The sequence below is a fragment of the Bremia lactucae genome, linkage group LG1, assembly GCF_004359215.1.
Source record: "Bremia lactucae strain SF5 linkage group LG1, whole genome shotgun sequence".
Taxonomy (NCBI): domain Eukaryota; phylum Oomycota; class Peronosporomycetes; order Peronosporales; family Peronosporaceae; genus Bremia; species Bremia lactucae.
Genome location: NC_090610.1, coordinates 1,444,989 through 1,455,328, shown reverse-complemented (window position 1 = coordinate 1,455,328; position 10,340 = coordinate 1,444,989). Strand labels below are relative to the sequence as shown.

Genomic DNA, 10,340 nt, shown 5'->3' with positions numbered 1-10,340 from the left:
ACAAAATTATTATCTTTATTAATAATTTGACTTAGTAGAACCAATATTACCAAATTTGGTAATATTGACGCAACAAACACAGTACTCTTTTTGGGAAAAGTGGGTTATAAATCATTTTGATTTTGATGATGGCATGAATAATAAAGTATTGAACCGGCATCAGTTCTATCGATTGGTTGATTCAATTTTAAATCAACCACCTTGAGTGACACATGTGAAAACTATTCTCTTCCTCGTTTTCTACATCGCCTATTCCGTCAATCACTAAAATGATTGTTCGCGTACGCTCTAAAAATGGCACGTGGCGCGTGGAAGACCTGACGCCAGCGTCAACCATTGCAGACATTAAGCGATGGATTTATGAGCATCATTCGATTGCTCCTGCGCAGCAACACGTGTCATTGGACCAATCTGGTTTGCGACAGACTACAGACACAGATACGTTGAGCGAGCTGCGATTGGGCCACGGCGACATGCTGTTCTTAGGCTATGAAGGACATACAGTAGCCATGGGTGGTGCTTTGGGCACCAAAATTAATGCAGATGGCACGCTTACCCGCGTGGCGTATCATGAACGCGCTGATAAGCAGGCGTTCCGGCCGGGCTTAAAATCTCTTAGAGACATGAAGATGCACTGGACGCTGGGCGAGTTTGTCAGAATGGATGCCCAATTCGATTTTAAAATTTGCGCGCAAAAAGATCCGCATGTAGCCACAGTGCATTTGGACAGCGCAAGCTGTAACGATTTCCAAGCGTACCTGCGTCAATTCGCCTTCCAGCAATCACGCTGCGGCTGGCTTTACGGCTCTGTGGATGATAAGACGAAAGAGGTAGTGGTGGAATTTATCTATGAGCCTCCGCAAGAAGGAAATCCACATGGATTTGAGGTTTTGAATGATCCTTACGCCGACAAGGTGGACGCAATTGCTGAAGCACTGGGATCCGAGAAGGTTGGCTGGGTATTCTCGCATCCACCGCGCGAAGACGGCGATTTCCACTTTTCGGCACGAGAGATCATGCTTGCAGCACAGCTGCAAGCCGATGCTGGCGGTAAGAACTCTATGTTTGTCACACTTAAAGTGACGCTAGACAAGCAAGGCCAAGCATCGTTTGAGGCCTTCCAGGTCAGTGACCAATGCGTCGAAATGTTTGCAGCTGGGGCACTCATGGAAAACGAGTCAAATTCAAATGCTTGTGCTGTCAGCGAAACTTTCACGGCCCTCGTGGAGGCTAAGCCTGCTGTTGAGGTGGACAACAATTTCTTTCTGTGCGTGGTGCCCGTTGTACCACACGAGTCAACGCTTCGCTGTGAATTCCCCAAGCTCAATCGAGAGGGAGCATATCGAAATCGTGTTGCGCTAAAATCTCAGCTACAACTGCACCGCGACGTACCTTTTGTCAAGCGGATCAGTGATTTTCAGCTGCTGGTTTTCCTGTCAGACTTTCTCGACGTGCAGACAGATATTCCACCCATATGCCAAGCTGTCCGCGACCCTAGTATTCCACTCGATACGGGATACCAAATTCTTATTGACTCAATTGCCGGCAATCAGTAAGTAAATTAAACAGCCGACTCATTTGCAAAAAAAATATCATTTACTCAGCGTGTAGGCAGTAGGTAAAAAAAATGCTCGTCTGTCGTTGGTTAAAAAATTGTACGTTTACTGAAAATATTTTGAATCGTTGATGGTGAAAGCCGGGTCTTTCGAGGTTGCGGTGGTGTGTGTGGCAATCGTCATTGTGTACATGGCTACGAAGGCACGCTCGAAGCAGCGCAAGCAAAACATTAAATTGCTACAACAGCCAATTGTCTCCACCAAAAGCGAACTAGAACTCGTTAAGGACATCGTCTACATCAATAATTTGACAGATCCTGGATCCAGCTTCCGTCTACAGCACCCAAGCCATTTGCATTCTGAAAGTAGAAACAAAATATTAGTCGTTGGAGTGTGCGGCGGCTCTGGATCGGGCAAGACTACACTCTCGCGCGCCATCATGTCCGAGTTTGGCGCTGACCGCGTGTCGTATCTGTCGCACGACTATTATTACAAGGATCTGACTCACCTTACCGTGGAACAGCGCGCTAAGCACAACTTTGATCACCCAGATGCGCTTGAAACCGATCTCATGGTCGAGCACCTTACGCAGCTACGCAACGGCGAGACTGTGGACGTCCCAGTCTATGATTTTAGCTTTCATTCACGCTGCAAAACCACCACCCTTATGAAGCCTAATAGCGTTATCCTTGTGGAAGGCATTCTTATTTTTGCCGAACAAGCACTTGCCGACCTTATGGACATTAAAATCTTTGTCGAAACTTCTGCGGATATTCGCCTCGTGCGCCGTTTGCATCGTGACATGGCAGAGCGTGGCCGCTCCGCCGAGTCCGTAATCAACCAGTACATGAAGACGGTGAGACCTATGCACATGATGTTTGTTGAGCAGTCAAAGCGCGTGGCAGACATCATTATACCTCACGGAGTCAATTCAGTGGCTCTTGATATGATAATTTCTAAACTTCACAGCTTTGTGGCGGTAGCAAGTAGCAGCAGGTCCGGGAGCGAGTGCTCTGGTTCAATCGACGTTGAGAACTAAGTGATTAGACCTTTGCTTTTAGATTGGCGGATAACACTTTCACCATGAGCTAATAGCACCGCATATCTTAATTTAAACTTAAGATACAGAACAAAGTTCACAGCTAGCATTAGGTTTTAGAGCGTGAGGCCGAATTAGCCGTAACTATACTTAGCGCTCTATAGACGTCCAATAACGATCTCTAGCTCGTCGGCAGTACAGACGTGAAAACCTCTCTCATGCGTAATGACAGCCATTTCCACATTGATGCTCGTCAGCTTCTCCTCCATGTGCTGCTTTAATGCACCAATAGCAAGGGTTTCAGCGTCGTGCAAAGTCAGCTCGTCTGTGTAGCCATCCTTGAGATTGCTTAGTGCGCCTTCTGATCCCGAGCCGATGGCATGAGCCTTTACAGGCCAGTACGTGCCCGATGGCTCAGAGAAGAAAAGCTGTGGACCGGCCTCATCAACACCCGCGAGAAGCAACGCAACACCGAATGGACGACTCATCTTTTGCTTGTGATTATTTTCATCCGAGCCTTCTCCAAAACTCAGTGCTAAATCACAGATTGATTGAGTCAGTGCCTGTACTCGAACAGGCTCGTTGTACGAAAACCAGTGGTTGGTAGCTTCCACGCGGGCGTGGTCAACTAGAGTCTGCGCGTCGGCAGTAATGCCACTCATCGCAACGCCAACATGCTTGTCGACCTCCATAATTTTTTCTATGCTGTCCGCATGATTACAGTAACAAGATGAGCTTTAACATGTGTTAAATCAGTGAGATACTGCTGCTGGCAGCAGCTATATCCTATCATGAAACCATGTAACACCACAATTACAAACCTGCCAGGTTCCAACAGAGGCGAAGTTAATCGCTTCTCTACAGCGAGTACGACCCCTTCTTTTGTGCGGATGCCGATTGCTGTCGTACCCATCTTTTCAAAATTTATCATTACAACATTCATCAATGCCAGAGCGAGAAGTACAAAATGTTTAGCAGCGCACCTTGATGGCCTCGATGGCGTACTCAACTTGAAACAATCGCCCCTCGGGCGAAAATGTGTTCACGCCACGGTCATACTCAGTGCTATCAGAAACGGAGTATTTATAGGATGAATCCCTCTTAGCAACATGAATTCAATAGCGCGCACGTACTTGGTTTGGAACATCTCGGCTATGAAAAACTTTTTGCTTCTCCCCTGCTACGATATCTTCTTGAAATTTACAACAAAAGACAGATTTGGAGGAAAATATGGTTGCAATATGTTTCATAAAAGAATTAAAGGCTCGAATAAAGTGGAAAGTGTGCACTTTAAAACAGGACTTTTATGAAAATTAGGTGTCCAATTTGCTAAGGATAGCGTGTAAATGGGCACTGCCGACTTGTACTGCTTCAGTGCAAGTGGTGCCACACGTCACTTCACGTACTCTAGTACGTGCAGAGGAAGAATCTCTTTTAAACACTTGCTTTAAAGAGGGTTAAAAGCAAACTGTATTTAATTTAATTAAGTTCTTCTGTTTCTTTCTATTTATACTGACTTAATTAAAATACTAATGCAAAACATATAATAAAGCTTACCTGCCTCTCTCTTTGCGCGCGTCCAGTGCTGACTAGACCGCGGAGCAAGTAGATATAATGTCCTATATCTACCAATAGATAAGCTTTTCCGAATAGTACCATGTAAAGTAATATTCCCCAAATATTAGCTACCTCTCAATTCGCATGTGAAAGAGGCGCTTTTTATCAGGAAAAGGAGCATCTACTCGTGACAGGCTTCGCCAGACTCCAGCGCGGCTTTAAATAATATAAAACTTAACAACCTTTAAGTGTCAATTATGTAACGATACACGCCCGCTACATTCCCCCTTAAACGACAATTACTCTGACTGTCATTAGATAGAGTGGTCATTATAAGACCACTTCAGTGAAAACGATGTTGGTTGGTCAGAACCATCATTTTCAATTCTGTCGCATGGTTAACGTATCCATGCGGTCAGCGAATAGTACGGAAACTTCGTCTGCGGTTCATGCAGCCGCGGGCGGCGCATTATTGTCTCTTGCAGCAGACATTTCGTAAACCGTAGTATCATCTTCTCCCGAACACTAAATGTCGCGGGACCACGTAGTGAGTCATTACGTGAGTGCGACCCCTCTTTGGCGGTAGACTATGAATGCGAGTCGGACGAGATGGCCGAATCGGGGAGAGCGGAACAGTCGTCAGGCGGCTGACTATGAGCCTTCAAATGAGGGGGCTCAATCGGGTAGTCGTGATAAGAGTTCGCTATAGCATGTTTGATCCGACGATGAGGATGATTCCCCACCGCCAGCACCGTGTCCCGTGCCGTCACCCGCACCTATCCCTGTGCGTTGTGGTGACGATGGCTTAAGCCATCGTAATATAAGTTCTTGTGGTACTCCTGCTTTAGTGGGTACCACTCAAAGGAGTGCAGACACTAAAATGTCTCGTCTTGCCCCTGAGAAGAAGCCGTGGCTTTCGCCCGAATGGCTAGTCAGTGGCTTGTTTGGAGAGACTACTCCTCACAACAAATATCCCTTATTATTGCGACAAAGCTTCATAGCATTGATTTTAGCGCGAAGAACATTCGAGCTGAGGAAGATTTTTATCTCGATGCTTTTCTTAAGCATCGAGGTATAGTGGCAACAACAACCGAAATAAAAGCTCGTTGATGCAGGCCTGGAACTTTTTCTTTTGCAATATCAAAGACATTGGACGCGAAGCCTGTCTTCAAAGACTTAACGCGATTCGCGTTAAGTTTAAAAAACGAACTCAAACCGGTGCAAGATTTAAACTGCATTCGGTTGTCTCGTGAGGCAGGACTTCCATGCCGCATATGGGGTGATCCCTGTCCGTGTTGTGTCGACAACACGAAACGGGTGACAGGGGATGTTTATGTCCTTTCTTCGCCCTGGGAAAGTGTTCGCATCTCTATTGAGATGCGCGATGCGATCGGCGTTTTGCAATCGATTTACAAGCACCAGCGACGCGTGTTTTTTTCGATGGACCTTCTGATCCATCGGATGAGTCTCGTCATACTGACGGACGAGACCCTCAACGTCAACAACCAGCTGGGAGCCTCGCTCTCAGCTGTCAAACGAAGGTGGATAACCGCGCCAGCAAAAAAGATAACTCGTTCGCTGCCCCTTCACAACATGGTGGTTTACGATGCTTTCCACAAGGAAACGTCGACTACTGTGGGAGTCCACCAATGGTTGTGGTTGAGGAGGGGAAATTAGATCCGACCTATGTGTCGGATCTAGAGTCAAAGCTCGACAAACTCGGCCACTACCTCCATGTATTAGAGGAGAGTCTTGATCACGAGCGCAATAAGTGTCACTTGTTGGAACAGACGGTGCAGACTCACCGTAACGAACAGTTGGAAGACCGTTCGAAAAAGTACGTACTCAATGTTTTAGTACGAACGTAGTATCACGCTCTTCGTGACGAGCTATCGTCAGCTCGTCGCGATTTCGAGAAACTTCGGACCCGACATGAGAATCTCCAGATTCAGCATGCGAATCTGGTTTGTGACCACAAGAATCTTTTAGGGATCTTGAAAAGGGTGGTCAGATCCGTCCTCGGAAGAAACCGCGAACTGATGGTACGGGCGGATCCGACCAACGTAAAACGTAGGATGCGTTCGCATCCTACGTGGCAATTCTATTGTGTACGCATTGCCTCTGCGATACAGTACACAGAAAGGCCCAATAAACTTGGGCAGAAGTTTACTGCTACCCACATTAGTGACTAATCGCTTAGGTAAGCTTAAAGTAGAGAGTAGTACTAGGTCATTAATTTTAAACGAAAGGACGTTTGCTCTTCCATGTTTGTTTGCGTTCCGTTTCTGAGGGTCTACTGCGTTAGCAATGGAATCCTGTACGAAACGGATTACTGATACTCGAGCCAGCAGAAATTCCTCTGATGACTCATTTGTTTTGTCTTTTCCAGTGCGCTTTGTGTGCACTGCCATGAGATCTTCCTCATCGAAATCATTCGCGCCGTTGGCAATTTGTCGCATGATGAGCATGAGCCAGATATGGTTTTGCTCGTGCGAGTCTAACCCCCCCCTTAAACTAGAGGATCCATCTAATTGGGTGGGTATGGGTTGTAGACGCATGCACCGAATTAATGATGGCGAATTCGACCATTGGTAAGAACTAGCTCCAATTCGGACACGATTGGACGTAAGCTCGAAGTATTTATTCGAGGACGCGATTTACGCGTTCCGTCTGACCGTCTGTCTCTGGATGATCAGAAGTTGACATAGTCAGCCGTGTTCCGAGAGATCGGAACATGGATTGCCAAAACGCCGCCGTGAACGTGGATCTCTAGCGGAGACCAGTTCACGGGGAAAATCGAGTATTCTAAATACCGTGTCGATAAAGACACGGGCACAGCCCGGAGCCTTGATTGACTCTGATACTGCAGAAAGATGTATACCATCTTGCTGAATCTGACTACAAAAACAAGGATTTCATTGTTTTTGTGATTGTCTCCGGGTTTCCCGAAGAGAAGTCCATAGATACAGACTGCCAACATTCTGCCAGAAGTGGTAGCAGCACTCGGGTGTGGTTCAACTTTGTGACCAACCCTTGTGTATCTGATGCACACAAGTGCATTTACATTAAGAGGGATGACGCCTAGCGTCATCTGTTACGCGAGGTATCTAGAAAGATACGCTCGCAATACATATTAGTGCTATCTACAGAGATGACATTTTTGATTGGTGAAAAATAGGTATTTATATTAAATGTGAATAAATATAAATCAGTCTGAAAACTACTATCTACTTAGTAAGTGCGCACGAGAAGCCGGATACTGCTCCCGTGACGACACTTTACTAGAGCATTTAGTGCGTTGGGTGAGGTCGCTAAGGCGCCCATCATAACTAACTCACTGCACGCAAGAGAAGACGGTCTAACCGATTGCTCGCTGTTCCAGGGTGTGTGTCTAAGTAGAGCGTGGCCGCATTCAGACGTGCCCGCCTACACTTGGTAGCACTTGAAATCCTTCCCACGACCCGCATCTCTGCGTGTGTATGTAAGGATGAGCATCAACATCGATTTGGCTCAATTCCCCACCTTTCCGAGCATCATCGGGAGGTAGCAGAACAAGCCCTGGCCAGGCTCCTGGACAATCCTCCTAAGCAACATGTTGCTCAGTTTAAGCAGTTTGAGCATTCGTGCTCGGACAGCTGGGAGCTGCGTCCGAGGCGCAGAGCCATCCTGCGGTGAAGTCCGTCACTAGGACCCAGGATAAGCTGAAGCATGAGCAGGCTTGGAGTCAACAACAACAACACTCTCAACAAGACTGTTGAGATGCTCTCTGTCCGGCCGCATCAGCCGATGTCCATTCGAATGGACCCGCCTAAGTTCGATGGAACTGCAGCAAACACGATTGTCTACTGGCTGTTAGCCGTGGAGCAATGCGGTGTCGCGCAGCTCATCGAGGACGACAGCCGGATGGTATCGTATGCCATATCGCACCTGCGCGGTAAGGCCTCAGAGTGGGCTTACTGTGCTCTTTTGGTGGACGGAAAGGCGTTCCCTACATGAACGATCTTCAAGGAAAAGATTCGCGCCATGTACCAGCCGCCAAACAACGAATTGTTGTTCCAAGCGCTTCTTTGGAGCGCGACAGGCGAAGCGATCTCTGCAAGAGTATGTGCAAGAGATGCGCTTGCTATCGGTGTCCATTACCGTAGGTCCGGTTCCAAAGCAAATTAAGGTGCCCACGTTTATAAACGGACTACGGCATGGCCCATCGCGACAGGTCCTTTTCAGAAAAGTGCCGTAGACGATGGAAGAGGCAATCCAAATTGCCTTAGTTGAGGGCAATCTTACAACAGTGCCTCGGCGGCAGCTTGGTAGAAACCGTCGACCAAGAGGACGGATGCCACTCCTATGGAGTTTGGCAAGGTAGATGTAGTCTGCTTTAAATGCGGCAAGCGGCCATATGATGGCTCGCTGCTATGCCAGGGTCCGTGCTTGGGCGAAGACGCCCAGCAAGAGGGCTCCCTTCCCAAAGGGCGATGGCAAGAACCAGCGTGCGAGACGCATGAGTTCTGCATCGACCACTGAGGGGTCGGGGATTACAGGAGCGCAGTAGGGGCGGGTTGCCCTACTGACGCGGACTCTGAAGCTACCCCTAAGTTCAGAGTTGTGGAATAAATTGGTTTTATAGTCCCTGCGGTCTCGAAATTTCGAGCCTCAACCCTGCTGGTCTATAGCGCTCAAGTAAGAGGCTATGACCAGGTGATGACCCTGCTAGTGGATTCGGGTGCATCACAAATTCTTGTAAAACTCGCGTCTCTAAGAAAGAGACCGGCGATGTTTGAGTCGCTTTGCCGGGACGGCAAGCGATAGAGGCCACCGTTCGTGTCGTGAACGGCGCGCTCTTAAGTCTGAGGGAGTTCGAATTTATTTCGCCTTCAGCTTTAGTGACTTCTGTTCAAAAGAGAAGTTCACAGTGCTAGGTATGGAGAGTCCGTATGACCTCATCATAGGCATGCCATGGTTGGCGAAGGACCAACCATGGATGGACTGGCGTACACGCACAGTTGCGAACTCTGCGCAGGACACCGGAAAGGATGTGCTCCTGCGAGAGGCGTATGTTACTGATGTCGTGTCGAACACAGTTGAGGGTGCGTTGACGAGCTCGTGGAGACTGGGGTAGTGAAAAAAAATAATGACAAGTAGTCATGCGTCCGAATGTCCTGCATAGAGCCAAAAGCCTGTGACAGTAGACGGCGAGCTGACAGGAAGTCAAGCGTCGCATGAACCGGCATAATGCCTAGATCCTGGTGCGGTTGGAAGGGGCGCGTTAGCCAGGAGAGCAACGGTACCCGCTTCCCAGTCAATGGTGACTCGAAAAGGAGTACCCGACAGACTAGAACGATCAAAGGCACGTCTAAAAGATTAAATCCTATTTAAGAGGACGGTCCTTTGAACTAGGTGTTCGAGGCCGTCAAAGACGAAATTGCGGAGGCATCCTCAGTGAGGTGCTCCGGCAAGTCTTTACATCTGCCGAGGAGATTGTAAATCTACCGGAGATGTCGTTAGATCTGTTACTTGCCGAATTAAAGGGAGGAAAGATCCACGAACAAGCCACACCAGTTCCAGAAGAGAACTTGTTGGACTGTTGCTCATCGTCCACAATGGAAGTGCGCGTCCTAGAAACGGACAAAAAGAAACGGTTCGCTGCTCAAGGCTGGGATGCCTTGAGAGACAGTCCGTTCTTTAAGGTTCTATGGAAACATCGCGATGTGTTTTCAGAAGAAGTGCCGAGCCGCCTACCAGCAGATATGGGCATCGGGCACGACACAGTCCCCGAACTTGGCACCAAGTACTGTGTGACCAGGCAATGGCCGTTGCCGAAAAACAAGTCGATCATTTCGATGAGTTCTTCGACAATCGAGCACGGCGAGAAATGTGCATCGCCTCACTATAGCCCGACCTTTTGTGTGCGTAAAGCCACAGGTGTATGGCGCGTGGTTCATGCTTACAATAAGTTGAACACGGCGACCATACCGGCTCAAACGCCAATCCCGCGGAAAGATGTCTTGTTGAACTCCATGGGAAAGTCAACTATCTTTTTCGGCGTTGGATTAAACGATGGCTACTATCAGGTACTCATGACAGAGTCCGATGTAGTCAAAACGGCAGTAAGCACCCCAAGCGGTATGCCTTGGGAGTGGCTTGTGATGCCCCAAGGTTTGAAAAACGTACCAGCGACATTCAACCGAGTG

General features: G+C 48.0%; 3 protein-coding genes across 3 annotated transcripts; 2 read left to right on the top strand and 1 right to left on the bottom strand.

Annotated features, from left to right (window-relative positions):
• Positions 1 to 269: 269 nt before the first annotated feature.
• On the top strand, positions 270 to 1,556 carry CCR75_008967 (uncharacterized protein; the record flags this gene model as incomplete). The annotated part of the gene is made up of 1 exon (XM_067967014.1): positions 270 to 1,556. One exon carries the CDS (start codon positions 270 to 272, stop codon positions 1,554 to 1,556), a length of 1,287 nt encoding a protein of 428 aa, XP_067822324.1.
• Positions 273 to 3,742, bottom strand: CCR75_008968 (uncharacterized protein; the record flags this gene model as incomplete). Its single annotated transcript, XM_067967015.1, has 4 exons — positions 273 to 3,300; positions 3,417 to 3,508; positions 3,579 to 3,660; positions 3,729 to 3,742. The coding sequence occupies 4 exons, from the start codon at positions 3,740 to 3,742 to the stop codon at positions 2,754 to 2,756; spliced, it is 735 nt and encodes a 244-aa protein (XP_067822325.1). The 3' UTR covers positions 273 to 2,753.
• On the top strand, positions 1,687 to 2,595 carry CCR75_008969 (uncharacterized protein; the record flags this gene model as incomplete). Its single annotated transcript, XM_067967016.1, has 1 exon — positions 1,687 to 2,595. One exon carries the CDS (start codon positions 1,687 to 1,689, stop codon positions 2,593 to 2,595), a length of 909 nt encoding a protein of 302 aa, XP_067822326.1.
• Positions 3,743 to 10,340: the final 6,598 nt, after the last annotated feature.